The sequence below is a fragment of the Rutidosis leptorrhynchoides genome, chromosome 2, assembly GCF_046630445.1.
Source record: "Rutidosis leptorrhynchoides isolate AG116_Rl617_1_P2 chromosome 2, CSIRO_AGI_Rlap_v1, whole genome shotgun sequence".
Taxonomy (NCBI): Eukaryota; Viridiplantae; Streptophyta; class Magnoliopsida; order Asterales; family Asteraceae; genus Rutidosis; species Rutidosis leptorrhynchoides.
This window is the reverse complement of record NC_092334.1, coordinates 505729620-505755199: the sequence shown is the minus strand read 5'-3', so window position 1 is coordinate 505755199 and position 25580 is coordinate 505729620. Positions and strand designations below refer to the sequence as shown.

The 25580-nt window shown below is 32.7% G+C and overlaps 2 protein-coding genes and 1 long non-coding RNA gene across 3 annotated transcripts; 2 read left to right on the top strand and 1 right to left on the bottom strand.

Annotated features, from left to right (window-relative positions):
- Positions 1-680: 680 nt before the first annotated feature.
- Positions 681-4536, top strand: LOC139889515 (MLO-like protein 9). Its single transcript, XM_071872462.1, has 15 exons — positions 681-797; positions 959-1016; positions 1142-1383; positions 1472-1588; positions 1685-1742; positions 2062-2147; positions 2231-2305; positions 2387-2475; positions 2587-2636; positions 3024-3064; positions 3186-3359; positions 3444-3479; positions 3583-3650; positions 4020-4080; positions 4342-4536. Exons 1-15 carry the CDS (start codon positions 681-683, stop codon positions 4534-4536), a joined length of 1467 nt encoding a protein of 488 aa, XP_071728563.1.
- A 13384-nt stretch (positions 4537-17920) lies between these two features.
- Positions 17921-20651, bottom strand: LOC139892780 (uncharacterized). The gene is made up of 6 exons (XR_011774237.1): positions 20519-20651; positions 20205-20304; positions 19493-19626; positions 19231-19331; positions 18602-18713; positions 17921-18104 (listed from the first exon to the last, which is right to left on the bottom strand). It is a non-coding gene; the product is annotated as an uncharacterized lncRNA (long non-coding RNA).
- Positions 20652-21895: 1244 nt separating this feature from the next.
- On the top strand, positions 21896-24402 carry LOC139892779 (outer envelope pore protein 21B, chloroplastic-like). The gene is made up of 5 exons (XM_071875901.1): positions 21896-22125; positions 22632-22706; positions 22849-23001; positions 23175-23273; positions 24110-24402. Exons 1-5 carry the CDS (start codon positions 21964-21966, stop codon positions 24191-24193), a joined length of 573 nt encoding a protein of 190 aa, XP_071732002.1. The 5' UTR covers positions 21896-21963; the 3' UTR covers positions 24194-24402.
- The last annotated feature ends 1178 nt before the right edge of the window (positions 24403-25580 follow it).

Below are 25580 nucleotides of genomic sequence, written 5' to 3'. Positions count from 1 at the left end.
TAGGAAATTTTATTTAAGTCGCAAACATATTTTATGGCCAAGTTTTGTGGTCATGCAATTGAATCTCCTATTAACACTCTGATTAGTTGGTTTTCTAAGGTGTTGGGCATTTACATTATTGTGGACATCGTTATGGCTATTTTGATATGTAAATATGGATTATCTATTATAATTAAGTTATATATTTATTAATTTATTTTTTTATATACACTTTATTAAATAGACAAAAATACCCCTCACAATTTAACTGATACAAAAATTTAATGACATTAGACACCAGGATGTCCCATAAAAAATAAAAACCACAAAAAATACAGCATAATCCCAATAATTTACTCTAAATGATTTTTACTAATATGGAAGAATATTTTATTTTCAATATTTTGTCTCAAAATAAACAATTTTAACCACTCGTACACAACCAGCTCCATTTCTGTTAGGATCAGACAAAAATCAAACATATTCTCATTTTCTCAATCTGTATTTCCCATCAACTCAGGGAAAACATAATTCATTGCAATATTTATTTTCTTGTTGTTGTCATTGATTTCAACCATTGTAATATCATAATATAGATGGGTGGCTGAATATTTTGTTTAGATGTATATGATGGTTAAGAAAAAACTGCAATTGTTTTAGAAAGATTGATTTTAGATAGTGATTTGTAAATTAAAGGTTAAATGGCAGGAGGAGGTAGAGGATTAGATGAAACCGCCACGTGGTCCGTGGCTATGGTTTGTGCGATCATCGTTTTACTTTCGATAATGTTGGAGAAACTGCTTCATCATATTGGACATGTAATTGATCTGCAATTAAATTTCTTCTTTGTGTATTGTTCTTATTAAATATTATGTTACATGTAAATTTTAATTTTTTTTTTAACGTATGTTCTTTTTTGTTGAAATGTCAATGATCATATGTTGACATGCATTAACTTATTTGAATTGTTTTGTTTCAGTATTTAAAAGCAAGACATAAAATTGGACTGCTTGAAGCACTAGAGAAGATTAAAACAGGTAAGAATAAGCTTGTCGACATGAAACCAAATCAACGGTGGCAACGTTAGCCCAATTTCAATTCGGGTTGTGTGCATACAAAGATTTTGTACTAATGTGTTGTTTGATCATCATATATAATGCAGAACTTATGATCCTTGGATTTATATCTCTGCTTCTGACATTTTGTCAGAACTACATTGCCTCCGTTTGTGTTTCTAAGGTTCTTACAAAAGATTTCTTGCCCTGCAAGAAAAAACCCGATATTGAACCAGCTGCTGATGATGATGGAGATGTCGAAGCAGATACTCGTCGTAAGCTCTTATGGTATGATCATATTCATCGTAGACATTTAGCAGGAGACGGCCCACCAAAAGAATGCAAGCCTGTAAGATCATTTGGATAATTTGAATCCTAATCATACATATAGATTTCATAATAAATCATTTTTCTAACTGTTGTTAAATTTTAAACAGGGATTTGAGGCGCTTATAACTGTGAGTGGATTGCATCAACTTCACATATTTATTTTCTTCTTGGCTGTGTTTCATGTTATTTATAGTGCCGGCACAATGATTGCTGGCAGAGCGAAGGTGATGTTTTCTAATCATTAACAAAAATCCCATAAAAAATATGAATTAAAGTTGGTATTTTTTCATGTTGAATTCTACATCTTATCCTTGGTTCAGATCCGTGAGTGGAAAAGCTGGGAAAAAGATATCTTGCAGCAACAAGCAGCCGCACACGGTAATTCCTATGAACGTTTGTCTATTTTATCCGTTAACATTTAATATATAACGAATGCATAGATTCTTATACAACAACAATGCTATAATGGTAAATACTGTAACTAATAATTCAAGTGTTTGGGTTGTGGTGAACCCAGAACCCGTATGACCCATTTTGCATATTCTCCTTTTTACTTATGTTTTTTCTGTTTTGAGGTAAAAAAAACTACCCAAATCGACCCGTGATTCATTTGACTATCCTTGTCATATTTTATTTATTATTTATTTATTAATTCTTTTTTTTTTTTTTTTTTTTTTTTTTTTTTTTTTTTTTGCAGATCCTTCTAGATTCCAACTTACAAAAGAAGCGTCTTTTGTTAAAGGTCATACTACCGGTAGCGGATTGCCAATAGTATTATATTTCGTAAGGATACTATACTACTAATCTTATGATACATTTTTTTTCCATGTTCATGAATAATAAATATAACAAAACATTCATTTCAGATTTGCTTCTTTCGACAATTCTTTACTTCTGTTCGTAGATCAGATTACTTGACCATGCGCCATGGGTTCATCTCTGTGAGCTCTATAAGTCTTTATCGTTGTTGTAGCATATATTTATTTAACTGTTTATTGACTTTAAGTATTTTCAATATATAGGTTCATTTAGCTCCTGGCAGTCAGTTTAACTTTCAAAAATATATCAAGAGGTCACTCGAAGACGATTTTAAAGTAATTGTTGGAATCAGGTGACCAGTTTCATACATTTTTCTTTAATTGTTTTTTTTTAGTATATCATTTGTAATCCATTAGCCGCTATGAATCTTAATCCATTTGTCCATGTTTAATGGCACTTTCAGTCCACTATTATGGTCTACTGCAGTCCTCTATCTATTCGCCAATGTTCAAGGTTAACTTCTGAATTTTAATTGCACATGAGAATTTTCTGTTTTTTGTAAAAGTGGCAAAATGGGTGAACTGGGTTCCAGGTTAACTAATAACAAATTTTTCTCCAAATCTTTTAGTCTTCACGAATAATTGACGCATGAATTTGTTTACAGAATTATATTTCTTTTTTTATTTAGTTTTTTGAATAAAATGATAAAGAAGGTTTATGCTTAATAATTAAACTTTGGGCACCCTGGAGTCATTTGGCCCATTAGGACCAATTTGACCCGTTAACATAAGTTAAATTGACCCGTTCACAAGTGGGCCGAAATTGCCACCTATAGTTTAAATCCATCGACGTGCATATTGCAAAAGAACCCTGACAAACCATTCATTCTTCGTATTGCAGGAACTCATGCTATGGTTTGGCTATCTTTATTGCCTGTTGTTGTAAGGATTCCTTTATTTGCTTTGAAAAACAATGATTTTCCTAAATACGGACACGTCCTATATTTTATATTTTACATCATGATTTTAAAGATGTATAATTAACCTTTAATTCTGTCAAAAGATTATATTAGCAGTTGGAACCAAGCTTCAAGCGATTATAGCACAAATGGCTATTGAAATTCAAGAAAGACATGCTGTAATACAAGGCATACCTCTCGTGCAAGTCACTGATAAACATTTCTGGTTTCAAGATCCAACGCTAATTCTTAATTTGATTCAATTCACACTCTTCTTGGTAAGTATTCAAGACAACCAAATCTTTACAAAATTTGAAACTTCGATCATGTCATAACATCTGAAATGTGTTGTTATTATTCAGAATTCATTTGAGATTACACATTTCTTCTGGATATGGGTAACAATTTCCTTTTGCTCTGCTCTTTGTTACAAACACATACATACCATATACTTTTAACTTTTTATCTATTTTATGATGATGTCTTATTGTATGCTTACAGTATGAGTTCGGACTTGACTCTTGCTTTCATGAAAAACCGCTTCTTCAATATGGTAGAGTTTTGATTGGGTAAGTTTCTAATTTCTCATTTGTACATTTGTATTTCATTTATCAGTACGTCTCAAAATAACTGTCCCAGTTTGACTTTTGAAGTATTTCTTCTACAACTTTGTTTTTAAATATTTTTATTTGTATTATATAATATTTTATGAAAATTATAATAGTGAAATACGTTTAATACATAATTCACACATTCATATAAATTTCATCAAATATCATATATAACAAACAAAAATATTTAAAGTCAAAGCAGTGAAAAAAAGACTTTAAAAGTCAAATGAGAGAGTTAATTTAGGACAGATGGAATACTCGTTAATGTATTATAAGCTTGTCTATTCTCTAATCTATTGAGATGTGTTTGCTTTATTTATTCTACAGAATTTCTGTACAAATCTTGTGCAGCTACGGTATCCTTCCGCTCTATTCTCTTGTTACTCAGGTACACTTTTACGAGCTATTTCGCTCATTTAGGTTTTCTATAAAATCTCACCATTTTCAAATAGCATTCTTTAATGTTCTGAAATTACTTTATATATGATCAAATCATTTCAAACACTTAACAGCATATAACTTCTTTTTTCTTCCAAAGACTATCTTATGCACCATATCTCATTATTATGTTGATTGATTATGATAATATATTATCACATAATCTCTAGACTCAAACTATTGTGTTTATGTTTATTGTACGTTTGTGTAGATGGGGTCGAAGATGAAGAGGTCTATATTTGATGATCAAACATCAAAAGCTCTCAAGCATTGGCACAAACATGCAACAAAGAAAAAGTCGCAATCCGGACATTATCCTGCCAAGAGTTTAAAGCTAAACTCTACATCAGGAAAAACACAAGCACAGGTTGCACCTCCAAACTCGGCTCCAGATACCACACGATAAAAACAAGCGTCGTTGTTATCATCTGGGGCCCCAAGTTTACTTTGATCTAGCTTAATTTACTTGAAGTAATCAATTGTTGTTACATACAATGAATCCAGACATCTAGTAGTAGAAGATGCAAGGACGACGTTAGCATCAAATCATATTACGGTGTTCATTACTGTAGTATTTGTGGATTATATATGTTTATAACGTATCATGTATGCCTTATAAAGTAATAACTTGCAGATATATAAGATAAATATTCATCTGGTAACTTGGTCATCTTATGTTTTATATATCCGGAGGATAAAAAAGTACTTATTTAGGTCTTAACTAGATTTTAAGAGTCCGCGCGTTGCACGGCAGCTCTGAAAAATAGTTTCTTTAAACGTTACTATTTGTACTGCATTCTTTTTTGTTTATACCAGTTTAATTACGAAATACTTTAGTAGTCTATGTATTGAAACTAAAGAAATTGTAAAAATAAGTTTCGTAAACGCTATGAATCAATAGCATTAGAATGCAACAATGAGTTATTGATAATAGTTTAAAACTAAAAAGTAAAAAAGTTCCACCCTGTGAAAAAATTCCTAGTTTTGCCACCGGTAACATTACGAATGAGATTGAAATGAAATTATAAAGGAAATAAACACATAGAACTAACGGATTATTATGACTAACGAATTATTATTACAAAGGCGCTGGTAACCCAAATTATGAAAGCCTGGACTTCAATGAGACACTATATATTTGAGAAAATACGATAACAATAGTCCTAAACTTTTGTTTTTTGTAAAGGGGGTGGTACTCTGGAAAATTTTGTTAGATCATCAAAAATAATTAAAGTCCGACTACGAATAAAGAGACATTTTTGGTGAACATCAAAACACTTCTACAAAAGCCTAAGACTATCACTATTCTTGATAATAAAAACAAAGCCCTACTACATCCATTGTTAATCCTTACATTATAAGATTACTAATATAAATAATCAACTATCACAACTACTGAATCAGATGATATCAACGACTCCCTTGTTGTCAACAGTGTTCTTGTTGATCGAATGGAATGTCACCCCCGTTAGTCGTCGTAGTTTATATAATCAAAGGGTATGCAGCCGAAGGTGGAGATATAATCAAAGCAGATGATATCACTTGTGGGTATGCAGTCGGCTGTTTTATTTTGATTGGAAGGCTTGGTTGCTGGTAGTAGCTGCAACTTGAATATGGCTAAATCATCCTCAAAATAAAAAGAAAAACCTATATTCTTAACAAAAATCTTAATAGTAGTGGACTAATAAAAGAATATCCATGACCCATCATCTATCATCTATCATCTATAGAATATAATAGCAAATGGACAAAAAAAGATCAGATGATTTTGCATATTTTGTAAGTAACATGCTAATAAATAAATGTTCAAACCATTGGGTCATGGATGAGTCAATTTGGGTAAACGAAGTTAATGGGACAAATCAAATGGTAATGAATATTATTGAAAATAAAAAACCGTAATTTAGAGTATGTAATTGTAAGGATACCTACGAAAGAAAATACTTTGGGCGACTTTTGGAATTTGAACAAAAAAATTACGTTAAGCGGTTTAGGATTACCCAACGCAACATGAACAATTGGACATCTTGTAATATAACATTATCCTTTGACACGTGAAAATTGGGAATTGATTAGCTAAATGGTAAAGAGAAACATGTTAAAAAAAAAAAAAGCAGTGTCTTTTAGAAACAAAAATACATATATAAAGGTAAAAGAACTATTAACTTATGATTAAAAAAAAAACTGAAAACAAAACTCTGGATAATTCATAGATCCTAACCTGCTCTATTAGTTGCGGTATGTGGGGAAAAGGCATGAAAACATGAATGGATGGCAGTGAGTATTGGATCACAAAAGAAAGCCAAGCCACTTCCTCTTACACTGGGTCTTATGAGTAACAGCAACTTGGTATGATGAAGAAGTACTTGAAATAGGTACAACACGAACGCTCTTCTTCTAACAGCCTTAATATTCCCGTGCTCCAACAGTGTAACAGTGTTTGTAGCCATTAGTTTCTATAGTAGAAGCATCTGTCTATACATAAACAAATCATACAATGAATTCATATACCAAAAGCAGAAGCAAATGCATATACAACCATTGTACCTAACAATTTCATATTACAAAAATTATCAAATCATGAGTTAAATCTGAGTTATAAGATTATAAGCCAATTATGCCATGGCTGAATGTATAAATATAAAATATCTAAAGCTTATATTCATTTGTCATATTAGGTGGATTCTAAGTATTGTGCATCGGTTCCATTTCCATCTGGTTTATTCAAAGGTGAACCACTTACTTTTCCACTCAACGACCTTAAACGACTAAGGGCTATTCGTGATTCTGTCATCAATGTTAGCCAAGTGTACAATTGTTTCTTTTGAGCGTATGAGGGCAGGTGGCAAATTCAGTCCAGTTACTTAAATAACGCATATATTGTTAATGCGGTATGTAATATGCAAAACATAAAATAAAGACATCTATTTTATCAGTAAGCGAAATAAGTAATTGTGATGTACCTTTGATTTCAGCAACAACAGGAAACTTACATAATGCTAATCGATGTTCCTCCACGACAGAGGTGGACGCTTGCAAACGGTCTTAAAAAAGTGGCTTTTACACCTGCACACAACAATAAAACAATTAACTATGAAAAGACAATTCATGCTAAACAAAATTGTCACGATTGAAACAGGTAAAAAAGATATACCACTCATTACACGTTGCCTCGGTCAGATGAAAAAAGAAACATAAACAACAACATTATCTATTACCACTAACATACTACTCACGCACACACAAATTTCTTACCAACAAACCTTTTTTTCTTTCTTTTTTTCTACTTGTGTTAATATCAATTAGCAATATCGCACATCCGGTAACAAAATTAAAGATTCTTAATTAGCATAACCTTTATAATTATACTCTACAAACGCATATACCATACCATAGTCACCAATCAGTAATTATTAAAAAGAATCGAAAGGAACCAAATGCACAATAACTTCAAGAAATAAACGCAATGGTACAGTATGAAATTACCGTTTGACATAAGGATGCTCAAAACAGATCAAAGAATTTACACACCAACCTACAAAAAGTAGTAGAATCGTAATGCTATTAGAACAGATGGGGAAGGAAGGGTATGAAATTGGATAATAAAACGACAACCGACACTTTTATTACTAAAAAAAAATAGACCAAAGCTGCACCAGCTAATGATCTGCGGTTTCTTTTATCACACAATGGGCTCCTTATTTCAAAACTTTATCTTTTTATAGGTCATGGTAACAATGTTTTTTTTTTAACATCGATTAGGATCACCCGAGGGGAACTAAACCACCCGTTGCGATCATCTCCCGTTTCGACTATGCCAATGCAGCGATAATAACCCGTCCCCATCGCTACCCGGGAGGAAACCTTGAAACCGATCCATGGGCACGACCAAGTAAAACCCCCTCCCCTTTACCCCCCTCCCCCTCCCCTTCCCACCCCCCAAAAAAAACGATATGGGAAAGGTGCCATGTGTGGATACTTCATGGCAGGGATGAAATTGTGTTTTTTAATATGTAGCCAACAGGGGTCGAACTCCCGATCTCTCCTAAAGGAGGAAGACCACCAACCACTGGACCACATCATCAGCTGCACCAATGGGTGTGCATATTTTGGCAATGTAATATTAACTAAAAGTTAATATTAATGACATAAATCCTAGAATAATCAACTTTTTACACATCTATAACATCTTATAAAACAGCTTCAGAATTTCAAACAAAGCTTTCTTTTGCTTGTTTTTGTAAACTAAAAGTGGATTTCATCTTTTTTAGTAACCTAGATTAAACCACGTTTGAAAATTTGTTTCAAGAATCATATTGAAGTTTCAATTTTTGTATCTTTTTATCAAACAATTCCTATTTTTTGGTCAGTAGATCCAACCAAAACAATAATGATCCAAAAGAAGGAAAGAAATCCATACCTATGTAGAGAAGGACTTGCTTAAGATTGGTTCGAATATTTTTTCTTGTGGACATAATATAAACAATTTGTAGCCAAAATATTAGAAAATCAACATTCAAGACAATATTTTATGAATCTAGACGATTGAATTTTTATTATCAATACCAAACATCAAATATGTAATATGTAACGAAAATGGATTTACATAATCATAAACGTGACCACATTATATTGAATTTAAAGCATAAGAAATGTCAATTTTAATATGAAAGACAAACCCTAATAACTAAAAACTGCAAGAAAACTGAAATTCATTTCATGTATACATGTGTGAACAATTGAATCTTAAAACGGACGTTTAATTACATACCTTGGTAGACAAAATCAGTGACGGAATTATCCAATCGAAGAGATAAGATTAAATGTTCTTATGGCGAATGGATATTTGGTTAATCAACAGCAACATATCGATCGCCAATCATACATCCATTTGTGATCCGTTTGATTCAATTTCGGATTAGGGTTGCAGCCGAGTTTAAACGATGGAGTTTTGAAATTAGGGATTTCTGAAACTGTTTTGTGATAGTAGGGTTAATTAACAGATTGAATTTTGAGATTTAGAGTTTGTAACGGTTGGGTTGTAGAGACAATGAAGGAGAAGAGAGATGAACATACTGTGTTTTTTTCCTTGACAGCTTGGCATGATTAGTTGTTAAGTGTGATTAAAAGATGTATTAACACATCAGCAACTGAGATTAGGAGGTGCTAATGGTCTGACACGTCAGATTTATTTTCATGATAAGGATGCTCAAAACAGATCAAAGAATTTACACACCAACCTACAAAAAGCAGTAGAATCGTAATGCTATTAGAACTGATGGGGAAGGAAGGGTATGAAATTGGATAATAAAACGACAACCGACACTTTTATTACTAAAAAAAAAATAGACCAAAGCTGCACCAGCTAATGATCTACGGTTTTTTTTATCACACAATGGGCTCCTTATTTCAAAACTTTATCTTTTTAGGTCATGGTAACAATGTTTTTTTTTAACAGCGATTGGGATCACCCGAGGGGGACTAAACCACCCGTTGCGATCATCTCCCGTTTCGACTATGCCGATGCAGCGATAATAACTCCTCCCCCATCGCTGCCCGGGAGGAAACCTTGAAACCGATCCAAGGGCACGGCCAAGTAAAACCCCCTCCCTTTTACCCCCCCCCCCCCCCCCCCCCCACACACACACACACACACCCCAAAAACGATATGGGAAAGATGTCATAGGTGGATACTTCATGGCAGGGATGAAATTGTGTTTTTTAATATGTAGCCAACAGGGGTTGAACTCCTGACCTCCCTTAAAGGAGGAAGGCCACCAACCACTGGACCACATCATCAGCTGCACCAATGGGTGTGCATATTTTGGCAATGTAATATTGACTAAAAGTTAGTATTAATGACATAAATCCTAGAATAATCAACTTTTTATACATCTATAACATCTTATAAAACGGCTTCAGAATTTCAAACAAAGCTTTCTTTTGCTTGTTTTTGTAAACTAAAAGTGGATTTCATCTTTTTTAGTAACCAAGATTAAACCACGTTTGAAAATTTGTTTCAAGAATCATATTGAAGTTTCAATTTTTGTATCTTTTTATCAAACAATTCCTATTTTTTGGTCACTAGAACCAACCAAAACAATAATTATCCAAAAGAAGGAAAGAAATCCATACCTATGTAGAGAAGGACTTGCTTAAGATTGGTTCGAATATTTTTTCTTGTGGACATAATATAAACAATTTGTAGCCAAAATATTAGAAAATCAACATTCAAGACAATATTTTATGAATCCAGACGATTGAATTTTTATTTATTATCAATACCAAACATCAAATATGTAATATGTAATGAAAATGGATTTACATAATCATAAACGTGACCACATTATATTGAATTTAAAGCATAAGAAATGTCAATTTTAATATGAAAGACAAACCCTAATAACTAAAAACTGCAAGAAAACTGAAATTCATTTCATGTATACATGTGTGAACAATTGAATCTTAAAACGGACATTTAATTACATACCTTGGTAGACAAAATCAGTGACGGAATTATCCAATCGAAGAGATAAGATTAAATGTTCTTATGGCGAATGGATATTTGGTTAATCAACAGCAACATATCGATCGCCAATCATACATCCATTTGCGATCCGGTTGATTCAATTTCGGATTAGGGTTGCAGCCGAGTTTAAACGATGGAGTTTTGAAATTAGGGATTTCTGAAACTGTTTTGTGATAGTAGGGTTAATTAACATATTGAATTTTGAGATTTAGAGTTTGTAACGGTTGGGTTGTAGAGACAATAAAGGAGAAGAGAGATGAACATACTGTGTTTTTTTCCTTGACAGCTTGGCATGATTAGTTGTTAAGTGTGATTAAAAGATGTATTAACACATCAGCAACTGAGATTAGGAGGTGCTAATGGTCTGACACGTCAGATTTATTTTCATGATAAGGATGCTCAAAACAGATCAAAGAATTTACACACCAACCTACAAAAAGCAGTAGAATCGTAATGCTATTAGAACAGATGGGGAAGGAAGGGTATGAAATTGGATAATAAAACGACAACCGACACTTTTATTACTAAAAAAAAAATAGACCAAAGCTGCACCAGCTAATGATCTACGGTTTTTTTTTATCACACAATGGGCTCCTTATTTCAAAACTTTATCTTTTTAGGTCATGGTAACAATGTTTTTTTTTTAACAGCGATTGGGATCACCCGAGGGGGACTAAACCACCCGTTGCGATCATCTCCCGTTTCGACTATGCCGATGCAGCGATAATAACCCCTCCCCCATTGCTGCCCGGGAGGAAACCTTGAAACCGATCCAAGGGCACGGCCAAGTAAAACTCCCTCCCTTTTTACGTCAGATTTATTTTCATGATTTATAAGATGTTATAGATAGATAGATTTTTCTTTTGGTGGAATTACAAAAATTAAAGTAAAATAGATGAAAGAAGACATAATTGTGTTACAATTGGATCAGACCTAAGTGCGTTTGAATTGACTACATCCTAAGATCTATTTGACATCTCACTTGAGCTAGACTTAGTTACAAACTATCACTTTGAACAAACACCTAACATGTACATCGAATGAATATCCCAATCACCTAACACAACCTGATTTTTTTATTATTTTTTTAGACAAGTTGTTGACATCGAATACTCTCATTTGTCACGCACGCACGCACTTTCGGGCAGGAAACCCGAACCGCATTACAGGGATCCGAACCTTATACCTTCCCGAGGGGCAGGCGGTCGGACCTGGGTCCTGAATACGGGTCGAAAAAACTTTCCCCGGGGCAATTCGGCTTTCAAGAAATAAATCTCACGAATATTTTTAAGGGGAGGGACTCGAACTTGAGACCTCCCCACCCTCATCCCAATGCACAAGTGCAAAAGAGTGAACCACTGGACCACAAGGGTGGGTTGACAGACAGTCAGTATCAAAATATCGAGCTCAACCGATGAATAATAAAAATTAAACACGACAATCATCACTCAAACTACACCTAGACACCACAAGTCCCAATCAAGGCTCGTCAAACTCGAAAAGTAGCTCAAGAGAGGGTTGAGCTTGATCAATGCCGTCGACCAAAAGCAACGTATATATGAATCTCACGTAAAAAAAGTAAAAGTACTCGTATAATTATAAACTCTATACAAATTTATATTTATGTTTTTTTTAAAGGCAAAGATAAATTTATTAAAAATAAGAAACGTTGCAAATGACGCTGCCTAAAAAAACAAGCTCGCACCAAAAAAGATAAACATATCCATGATGCAAAGATTGCATCACAATACAACAACTAACACACAAACCACACTAATTACAAATACTTATGATAAGAAAACTTGCGGATTATGCAACCAGTTGTCCCAATCGATATACTTTCGTTTACACCTCTTCGCGATCCACTCAAAACTAGATACTTGTATTTCATTTACCGCGACCGGGACACTCCAACTTTTGTTTTTGAAGACATTGTGGTTGCGGTTTTTTCAAATTAAATAGCACCCTGTCCACAACATTGCTTGCCAAATATATTTTCCCACTTCCGAAGATACTTGAACCAAGATCCCAAGTGCAAGATCATTAATATTAACAAAAGAGAACCCGCTAAACCCCCACCACTCGAAAATTTTGCACCAAATGTCAAACGAATGTGGACATAAAATTAGAGAATGGTCCACCGTTTCAATATCCCCATCACAAATTGGACACCGAACCGAATGCAATTCAATACTCCTTTTATCTAATTCCGTCAAAACTGGGATCCTCCTTTTTTCGCACGCCAAATAAAGACTTCTACTTTTTTAGGGACCAAGTTATTTCTTAATGTTTCAAAGGAGTTTGTACCAACACTCGCTATCTTCTCATTAATCAAATACGAAAGTACTTTCGTGATAAATACTCCTGATGGGTACTGTGACAACTCGGAAATTTTCGACCAAATTTAAACTTGATCTTTATATGTTTCCGACACGATAAGCAAAGTCTGTAATGTTGAGTCTCGAAAATTTTGGAACTATGTTCATATATTCAATTACCCTTTTGACTATACTCGACGTTTCACGAACATTTATATACATATAGATATATATATATACAATATATAGTTATAATAATTGAAAACGTTAACAAAGTATTAGATGTATAATACTTTACATGAACGTATTTGTTTCAATATATGTTTAACATATTCATCGAAGGAATTAAAAGATAATATCAAATGATTGAATTATCAGATACATTGTGATATGATTACGAGCCTCTGTTGTGAGGTCCACGTTGATTTAAGAAATCGTTTTATTTTAACGGCATACGGAATAAATGGTAAAGTAATCTACGAGTGAGAACAAAGTGTCAAATAACGAGATTTAGACAAAAGTTAGTGGAGAACTAAATTTCATAATATTCTATTGATTTAATTTCAAACGTGCGAAAACGTTTTTAGATATAATAGGAATTGATTGTTAAAATGTTTTTGTTTAAATAACGTAATTTGAATATATATTTTACAAAGTGATAAAATATAATATAGAAGCAAATGACCACAACACTCAAATGTAAAGGTTATACTTTCGGTAATATAGTCTATCGATGATTAAGTTTAATTATTAATAAAGGTACGTGTCGCGAGATGTAAAGTACAAGTTTTCTTATCGTACGAAAGGACGTTCAAAAAATCGGAACCGGGACATAAGTCGAGTGTCAACGTATAAGTTATCGGACCTAAAATTACAAGTCAACTATGCACATGAATATATATATATATATATATATATATATATATATATATATATATATATATATATATATATATAATTAATATAAATTATATATATATTATATATATATATTAATATGTCGACAAGCAAGAAAACAAACGAGTGTGGGCTGGAAAGGCACCCCATGCGATCGCATGGCAACATGGTTCAGGCCACATCTATAAAGTTCGTCGTTTTTCAGTTTCTGATTCATTTCATTCAATTTCTCGACATATCTCTCTCAATATATATAATTATATTTATTATTATTATTATTATTATTATTATTATTATTATTATTATTATTATTATTATTATTATTATTATTATTATTATTATTATTATTATTATTGTTAATTCTGATATTACTATTAGTAGTATTAGTGTTATTATTAAGTATTATACATAAAATACTACGACGAGGTGCTGCTAGCATGTTTTCAAAATGGGTTTTTTTCGAGTGGGATAGAGACAAGGAAATTATGGGTTATAGCTATGGAGGTTATGGGTATAGTTCATGAGTATTGCTCGTGAGTTAAACTAGTGTTTATCATCTCCGTTGCGTCTACGTAATTTCCTGCAATATTGAGTCACAATATTGATACGTGAGCATTCATATCCTATCTTTTATATATTAATAGTGTATCCCTGATTAGTGCTCGAGTATATATGTTTATACATGCTTGTATGCTTTAATTTTGTCGTTAGATAGTTTATGATGAATCACGAATTTGATACATATGCTACTGATATAAAGTATATGATATGCATGTCGTTGGAAAGCTATCGAAAAATTAATAACTTTTCATTTAGAAATAGTGTGTTTTCGAGAAACGGATTAAAAGTTATGGTCAACTGAATTATGATTAATATTAATTGAAATTGTTTTTGAATCTACAATTGATATTTAAACAACTTGTTTGTGAGATTGATAAATTGAATTTCCAAATATTATTAGTCGAGTAAATGAATTTGTATATAAGGCACGTCTCGTTGAACAATTGTCAAAATTGACTGTTTTATCATATTTCAAAGCCTTATAAACACTATAATCTGATTTTACAAGTATTGGAAAACTATATGAAATAGTAAAATATGTTCGATTGCCATGATAATTCAAATATAACATAGCTCCTGAAACAAATAATATTTTGAGTTTGATAAACTATAAATTCGTTCAATTATCAAGACTTATACTATGTTAATAGACATGTATAGATTTAAAGATCAGATTGGGTCAGGTTAACTTTTGAGATGACTTTTGTTAACTTTTGTATGTCGGTCTCGAGCATTAGGATTGTGATACACTATGACCCGACCTAGCTTATTAGACATGTATTGACCAACATATGTTCTCTAGGTCGAGATCTACGGTTATTTTGCATTCCGAGTTTCGGTCACATTTCGGTGAATGACCTTATGTGCTGCTAAGGTGAGTTTCATTTGCTTCATTTTTAAATGCTTTTGCAATCTATATTTTTGGGCTGAGAATACATGCACTTTATTTTAAACACAATGGATACAAGTACATACTAAATTCTACACCGAGTTTGAACCGAAAATCCCTTAGCTTTGGTAACTAGTAACTGCCGGTTATAAGAACTGGTGGGCGTGAGTAGTTATATATGGATCCATAGGGCTTGACATCCCCGTATGTTCCAGGTATAGAAACCCTAGCCTGAACTATAAAACAGACGTATGCTATTTGAGGTTAGTACACGTTGGATTGCGTGTATTGTACATGTTGGTTGCATGTATGTTAAAACAGGGGTACTTATTATAACGTTAAAGCTTAGTTACCAGGGTGCTCAATCTTGTAGAATATCTTGATAAACGTTTCTGGATGAAACAACTGAAATCTTGTGATCCACCTTTATATACGGATTATTCGCAACATTAAAACTATGAACTCACCAACCTTTGTGTTGACACTTGAAAGCATGTTTATTCTCAGGTTCCTAGAAGTCTTCCGCTGTTTGCTTATATGTGATACAAGCTATGTGTATGGAGTCATACATGCTTTATTCAAGATAACGTTGCATTCACAAAATCATCATCACGTATCTTATTTAGATTGCATTATCAACGAATGTAGTAATGCAAACTATTATTTACGGTGATTGTCTATATGTAGAAATCATCAAACGTCAAAAACCTTGGAATTTGATATTCAATTATGGTGTGCCTTTTCAAAAGAATGCAATGTTTACAAAACATATCATGTAGAGGTCAGTATCTCACTGTGAAATCGATGAATGATGTATTCGTCCAAATGGATTTGGACAGGTCATCACAGGTACGCAGACCAACGTCAATAGTCCGCAACATCTTGATTAAGCACAACCGAAGTGATGAAGGTATCCAATTCTTCTAGTTCACCATTTGATCGACCGCTTGAAATGCGTGAATGCGTGATCAACTCCATTTGCCACTACATTTTGCACCATCTCACTCCACTCTATCATTGACCATAGCACCTGCATCATACTAATAGTTATTTGGAATATAAATCTTGACATACAAATGAACCTACAAAAATAAATGTGATTTTCAAGTTATTTTTGAATTAAGAAACCTTTCTATTTTATATACATTATATATATACTAGCCTTTAAGAGCTCGTGCGTTGCACGACGGACCCTATTTAAAAGTTAGTATAAAATGTTAATGAAATTCTTACAAAAAGAACACAACATCGTAAATATAAAACTTATCAGTTGACATGTAAACAAACAATGTTCAAATTCAACAAATGCAATTAAGTTGTTGAAATTACTCTAGACTTTTTATCCTTAATTTTTCAATCTTGAGTCTCAAAACTTTAAGTCTTCAAAGTCTTGAGCAGCTAACTTCAATTGTCTTTGATTGTCTTCATAACAATAATTTCTTCTATTTAGTCCATCTCATACAAAGAACCTGCAAATAAAGCCAACTATATCCAACACAAACAATATCTCCTTTTTCATTTCACAATGCCTTTAAACATATCATGGAACTTGTCGACTATATTCACCCAAATTATCAAACTACAAATCCAAAACCACCAAACATTCACCATCCAACCACATGTGTTAACTATTACAAGGGCCACTGAAAACACCAAGTAATTAAATCTAACACCTAGCAAATAGGAGCCAAGCCTATTTACCATCAAACAACCTCCTGACAAATTAAAGATCCCGGTCAACACATAAAAGTCAAAGTGGTCAAAGAAAATAAACAATACAATACATCACCAATACACATCTATATCTTGACATTCAACTCTATGGTTAACCTTCTAGCTACAGTGTATTTGGGCAATTAAGCACACCAAATTAACCACTATAGCATCCACCAAAACAATTTGACTATGACAAGTCAAAATCAAGTTGCAAATAACAGAATTAGAATTACTAATCAACATGACATGGAATAAAAACAGATTACCAGAATCAGCTTTATTGAAAGGTGCAAGTTGACTTGAAAAAGTCAAACCCATTCTAATTTCTTCAAATCTGCTATCCATTATCATTGCAAACATGGTTCTTCATGACATTATTCAGACCAAAGATATACAAATTAACCGAATGGGTACTATACATGCTATGAAATTTGTTCCTCCTGAAAACTCATCATAAACAAACACCAAAGATATGCAAATTAGGTATTTTGTTACTGTGGACACTGAATACGACCACAAAACTCAATTTGACCAGCAACCATGTATACTTTTAATCCATAAAATGTCAACTTTCTAATACAGAAAGTATTGCATTGTAGGTGTAGATACGACCACAAATTTACAAAATATATCTCATTGAATAATATCTCAGGAGCACTCATTGGTAAAGTTACCTGTTTATAAAGCTTCCCAAGTGATTGTTTGAAGAGTAGACAAAGGCTCAATTATTTCTTTCGGCATACAGCCAAAGTACGTACATGCACATCATGAGTAATGACACAAGATAGATCTGCACTACATATTTGGTCTCTCAATAAATACCAGCAAAACAATGTTGGCCTCTTATTTGGTATATAAGATGCTACTGTATTTTCGCATGTACCTTAGTAGAAAATGATATATGAGATGGTAGGGTTCTTTGTCAACGTCCAAATATTTCTCGTTTCCAGCCTGTTCATCCCAAAGTGTAGATAAGTTTTAATATTGGTCAGATTACTTGACTTTCGAAAAGTGTAAACATTGTTGTCCCAGTGATATCCTCAACACTTGCACTCACTTTGTACCTATCGATGAATGGTTAAATATGTATGATAGTCATAACAAATATTTAGCAGTAGTAATATAATTTTTAGTATTTAGAAGTATTATATAATCATTTATATCAATATCAATAATAATATCAACTTTTAGGAAAAATAAATTTGAACCAACAAACAACTTGTATTTGACCCATTACCCGACCAACACATTAGCCTGATTATACACTTATGTTTGTATACATGTCACAAAGCAAAATCCATCTTACTGTATGTTCAAGATTTGCTAACTGAAATGTAGACTTAGTAAGAATATTTATCAACTATGAATTTTACATATGGTTCTTACAATAAAACTCAAAAAACACCTTTACCTAAAATTTCATACAAATTCATCAAGAATCAAAGAATAAAAACTATACATTTCATGAACTGACCTTGTGGAGCCACTGTACTTTTTTAAATTGTGTTGTAATGTTTTAAAACATTATATAATATGACTCGTACAGTTAGTAAGTATATACCTTTTGGTTCAAGAAAATAGTTACGTCCCCAACCATATTACACTGCTGATCACCATAATAACAGGCGCCATGACATATACACCAATAGAAGTTCCATATCTGCCACCCAATACTGCAGATGTAAGAAAATGCATATAAAACCGAACATTCAAACCCGTGTCAAGCACCAAAATCTGAATTTAAGGATTAGCCTCGTCTTTCAAATGAAACGGAAAAAAGTAGAACCACAACAACGTATGACTCAAGATAACGCAAAGTAACAATTATAAAACATAATAGATTTTTCAATCATCCACAATAGCTAAAGCGTAGAATTTAATCTACAATACGAATAATATTTCAATGTTCAAAATTGCTAAATTTTATAGACACATGTGACAATAACAACCTAAAATCATAATGACAAAAAACAACACCTTGCTTACCAAATTTAACTTACAATAGGAAACTACTACAATATACTACTTGAATCACAAATGATATTAAATTGAAGGCTCTATGACTCAGTATTATACAAACCAACTATGCTAAAAACAACAACTATGGTTTAAAGCATAGCATTTAAACAACAATGCATAAAAATAAAAATGTTCATAACTCGATAAAATGGTAAATAAGTATTAGAGTACCTTTGGATACAATTGAAATAGTTGTAACGTCAAGTGTATAGTTCTGAAAACATTCGTATTTGCATAAACGTGGGATATCGCAAATGATGAAATATAGGCAACTACAGACGCAGATACAAACATAATGAGAAAGTAAATAAAGAATTCTATGTTCTTTATAGGATAATAATGAATCACTTTTTTAAAAAACATTCAATATTCTTTATAGTAAACATTCAATATCCTATATTTGTATCTAAAGTAAATACACATAAAAAAATACCTTCTCATTAAGGATTGCATTTCTACGATCCGGAGGGGAATGAAGCAACATGTTTCGCAAAAGAAGAAGGTACCTCAAAGCTAAATGCGTGTTATTTAACACTTCTGACCCGACACGAAAGCCCACCTCATTTACTGTTGTTAAGCTCCACCAATTACAGTAATTATGCTAGTGGGGTTACAAAACAGCATGTAGAATCCAACTGATCGTGATCTTCTTCCAGCCTAAGAAAGAACAAACACATTACAAATTCAATGGAGATTCAACAGGAAGTTAGGTCTATTTTACTATGGAGTCTTTTTAATTTTAATCTCCAAATGAAAGTAACAATGCATTTTTATACCATACCTGTCATTTGTAGCTCTACATTAGTCTTGAGGATTTCTTGCACAATTACAACGGACTGACTGCTATTTTATCATTAAGATCTCTAATTCTATCCTTGTGGATGACCAATAACAACTTAAACAATGATAGTAGTTATTTTACAAAAATACTTGTATGTATATATAAGGGAGTTAAAACATGAATCTCATCGACATCCGAAACTGTTAACCCAAGTGAATTACCACCATTAAACCACATCAGAATCACAAATATAACCCATTAGCAAATATCTTAATTTATAAAATTGAAGTATTCATTAATTAAAAAAAATAAAATTAAAACAACTTAAAACTAAGAGATCATGTAAAACCTATTTTATAGGTACCTGACTTCATGGGTTTCCATAATCACTCCATTATGTTCTGTACCACATCATCATGAACAGAGTGTAGAAAACTCACAGCCCATTGCCTAGTTTAGTTGAGCTTCAAAATTCAAAAACATCCACGTGATCAGAAAATACCCCAAATTTAATAATCCAGTTAGGCTGTATTGAACTTACTAAATAATATTCATATTGGTTGCAAAACAAACAAAAAACATGTACTAAATCACAATGAGAATTGAAGTTGGTTTCATTTGCAAACAAACCATACTCGATAACAAACCCTAATCTATGAAAAAACGAAACTATCGAACCTGTATATAACGAATATGACGGAAGTCGATGGCGGCCTCGATTGCGGCTGTTCAAGCCGAAAATCGCCGGATTCAGCGGTTTAGGGTTTTTAATTGAAGGTTGAGGCGGTTGAATTGAAGAAGAAGGAGGAAGTTGAAGAAGGGTAGGGACGTGTTTGATGGGCTCTGTAGCCAATTGGATTTGAACAGATGTTATTTTTTTTGTAATTTAGTGGTAGATTAATTAGCCAAATAATACAGGTGAAACTATTGCTATAGGGTACCTGACAGTAAGCCACGTGGCAGAAAGCCACATGGTTTGTAAGATATATATATATATATATATATATATATATATATATATATATATATATATATATATATATAGGGGCAGGATCAATGGAAAAGTAATCAATCGGGGGAAGCAAATTTTTATTTTTCGTTTTTTTTGAATTTTTTTTCCGGCATCAAGATCACACGAAAATATGAACATTTAGAAGAGACACTTCGTGATGAATGTTATTATTTAGGCGGGAAAACGATCGACAAAAATAACATTTAAAATAATATTGTTCGTGAAGAATATGAACGTTTTTTTCTTCTTCATGTTTTGTAAAGTAAAATTTAGCCCGATTTAGAGTTTAGGGTTTAGGGTTTGGTGTTTTGGGTTTATGGAATAAACCCAAAACACCAAACCCTAAACCCTAAACTCTAAACCGTTCGTGTTAAAAACTCAACCTAAATCCTAAATCCAAACCCTAAATCTAAACCCTAAACCCTAAATTTCTAAACCCTAATATCTAAACCCTATAAACCCTAATATCTAAACCCTAATATCTAAACCCCAATAGCTAAAACCTCAAAATACGCTCGAAAAACACGATAATTGTTATATATTACTTCTTCGAGCGTTTTTCCGCCAAAATAAAAACATTTATCACAAAGTGTCTCTACTAAATTTTCATATTTTCATCCCATCTATAATGTTCGTGAACAAAGTTTTTTCAAAAAACGAAAAAAAAAAATTTGCTTCGCCCCGCTTCTCCCCGATTGGTTACTTCCCTCTTTTATATATATATATATATATATATATATATATATATATATATATATATATATAAAAGTGTAGATGAATAAAAAATTGGTGTGTGAGGATCATCTTAGTTGATTTACACACATCACTTTTTGATCGATCTATACTTTTGTCTCATAAAATTCACAGTTTTTTCCCTAAATTAATTTAGAAAGTTAAACTTATACTATAGTATAATTAAGAATATAATTAATATAATAATAATAATAATAAATTAGAGGTAAGATAATTAAAAAGTAGTGTCCTAGTTCACCTCCCAAATAAACCTCCCAAATAAATATAAGAAAAGGATAAAATATACAAGTATCTATTTCTAGGGTTTTACAGCTTACTTTCTCACTCTCGACAATATCCGATTAATCAGTCCAAAAATATGGAGACTTCACTCCGATACGCCGGAGATTCCACCGCCCTGAGGGTCAATACCACCACTGGTAACAAGAAACAACCTACTGTTCGTTACGTCGGTGATGCCAGCGCCCTCAAAATTCACGCTAAACAACGCTTCCATTTCGATTCCGACACTCAACTTCAAGTACTCCTTCTTTCAATTTCATTATTTTTTTTAATTCAAATTACTTGTTTAAACTTCTCGATTCTTGCATCTCTCGGTGTAATTTTATGTTTTTTATTCGTTGTGCTATGGGCTTAGGATTTACTCTGTGAATTTTGGAGAATTTATCTCTATTTTAAGAGAGTTAGCTGTTGATTGTGCTGCATTTTGTATTCATATAATAAAATGACTATTGAATAGTGATTTATACATATATGTGTATTGAATAGTGATGAGTTATATAGTTCTCAAAGGAATTATTAACCTACTGATGTGTAATTTAACAAAATAATGTATTTTTACTAATTACCTCGTATTATTTTAGCTATTCAGATGCATTTCTTTCAACTTCTTTTAAAAAATTAAAATAAAAATAGTGACCTGCAAGGGTGTTAAGCATGTAGGAGTACTTGTTTTAGCTCAAATTCGAAGTTGTTATGATACTATATGTATTGTTGCTTGATATTGGTTACGTTTTAAACTTGAAGCTGACTGGAGAACTTGATACGAGGATTGGGGCTCCAACTTTTTTCAGTGCACTGCTGAGATACTTTCCTCCTGAAGTATGTTTTCTCTTCTTTTAATTTCTAATTTAATTTGATTTAACGTTTTTTTTTTCTGTAACATGAAGACATAGTGGATTTATTACTGGCTTAATTTTTAATTTATGGAACTTTGATTTATGTGTGCGTGTACTTTATATAGCTTTCAGCAAAGATTGGAGCTGGGTTACAATATGATAGACGTGAAAAGCTTCATTATACCGTGAGCGGGAAAAAGTTATTTCCACTTACACCAGATGGCAAAGTCAATTTCGCTGTTAAGGGACGTTGTAATGTTGACAAGGAATTTAAACAGGTTGGTGTTTTATTATACTGGTTAGTGAGATTGTTGATGTTTTACATAAACCATCTTGGCGTCATGCCCAATAAATGGACTATATTTTATGCATTTAAATGCATTGATAAAATTATTTTTGCGTGCATATTCCTATGCCTCTCTTACTATATAATGTACTCCATTTCTTATAGCCGACACCAAGTGGAGCAGCTGAGTTGGTTTGGAAGATTATTGATTTTCAGAAAGACCAAGACTTAAGACTGAAAGTTGGTTATGAAATCACTGATAAGGTATTGTTGTAACAGTCCCCTGACTAGGTCGATTAGTGCCCAAGTAGCTGGGATTTTGAAGTATTCTGAGTAGTCCCCGATTAGTCTTTGACTTAGCCGATTTGTATGGTTAAAATTGTCCAAAGTTCAATTTAGTCGGTCAAATTCGGATTATTAGTTTAAAGTCACCTTTACTGGGTCAAAATCGGTTTAAGTCGGTGAAATACAGCCAACGTTAAAGTTGGTTAACATCAAACTAGTCCCAGTCTATTCTCCGACTTGGCCGATTAGTCCCTACAAGATCTTGACCGACTAGTTTTCGACTAGCGACTTTTACTACCGCAAGATTCTGACCGACTAGTTATCGACTAGCGACTTTTACAACCTTTTCGCACCTTAGAAATATGCATTTACCGGGTCAAAATCCACTTTTTATATAATTAGTTACAGATATTATAGATATAGTTATAGTTATAGTTACAGTTATTAAGGATCATTATGAAAATCGTAACAATATTACAGTGATTATCTAACCTGTTTCACAATTTCAACTGAAGTGATTTTAGTGGTTGAGAATATTTGAATAGTACGTTGGATGAATGCCACCCCATTTGACCCACTTGACCCGTGTCAGTTTTTGGTATGTATAAAGTTTAACCCATTTGAGAGATTAAATGCACTCAAAACGACCCATCTATAATAAAATACCTAACGTACCAATGATACCCAGCCCCCACACACGCGCACACGATATATATCTTCATGCAGTTCTGTAGTGAAATTTAATCATTATTAGGTCCTGCAAGAAATGGACTTTCATTGTTGGAGAACTTATGATAATCTTAATTTGATTGCAGATTCCATATGTACAGGTGAGTGAAAATAATTGGACATTTACTGCAGAAGCTACTGGCAAATGGAATGTGAAATATTACCTATGAGTCAACAGGCTTTGTATTCTTTTCTATCAACTTTAGTTGCCGAAATCTTGGGCATATCAGATAGTTCCTGTAGGGTTGTAGAAGCTGATACTGAGAATTGAATTCAGGTTTTTAAATGTATACTCATTCTTATCACTTACTATATTAAGCTTTTATCATATACTGTTGCTATATTTCTTATTTATTGTCATGTTTATTCTTGGATTGTAGCTGAGGGTTTGGGTTTACCCAAAATATGGTTTATTCCTGAGCCACTGTATTACATGATCTTCAATCTTCATTAGAAATTAAAGGGTTTTGTGTTTTCTTTTATCTTTAAAACATGCTATTTTTTCAGTTCATTTACCTTTTTTTTTTTTTTTTGGCAAAAAACATGAATTAAATTAAAAAAAAAGTATTTCACCCAATAGTGAACTACCTTACAATACAAAGGGCCATTGTAATGGATTTACATGCTTTAGCCATATCCATACAATTACATCATGTGCCAAAAAATACATATTCTCCAAAACTACTTTGAACTACTTAAAGTAGCATTTGATCTACCATTAAATTCATTACAAACTACAATCGCCGACTTCTTTCTGTACAGATTTAGAAGTCTGTACAAATTTAAATCAGTAACCGTGGTTGTGTACTCCAAATCACCCATGACACATATAGGACCCATCCCATTTGAAGTCATTTTACTTGTATGAAACCATATAACTTTCTTCTCCCTTTCGTTCCTTAGTGCATAAACATTGAAAATACCTCTACATTATAGGAATAAAAGTAAGAAGAGTAGCTATCCAATGAAACCGATCTCTAAGTTTGAAACAATCAACTCTCCAAATCGAGATTAAACCCACCGACCTCCCATTCGAAGAAACTTGAACACCATCATAACTAACCCCTTTCCACAACTCATTTAACACACAAGGTGAAACATTCTCAACTTTAGTTTCTTGTATTGCCACGAATTGCACTTGAAATTTTCTTATTAATTCGCCAACCATACGACCCTTATCCCTACTACCAAGTCCCCTTGCATTCCACAATACGATTTTCATTGTTTAATAGCCTTTTCATTACTATCAAACATGCCTTCTATGAAGCCACAAAACACATCATCTTTCTTTTCTTGTTTGTTATTTTTCTTAGAATTAAGACGTTTACCTTCTACTTTAATGGGCTTTCGTGGCATTTTTTTTTTTTTTTTTTTTTTTAAGGAAAACAAAAATTTATATCAACAAAAAATAAAAACACGTGGCAGGAAATACCCTTCACCACCAATACAACAAGCAAATACGTGTAAAATCCACAAACTAAACATAAAGCAAATCACTCGACAGAGGTGAAACATCCAAACCTTCAGACCTTTACACAGCATCATCAATCTTCAATC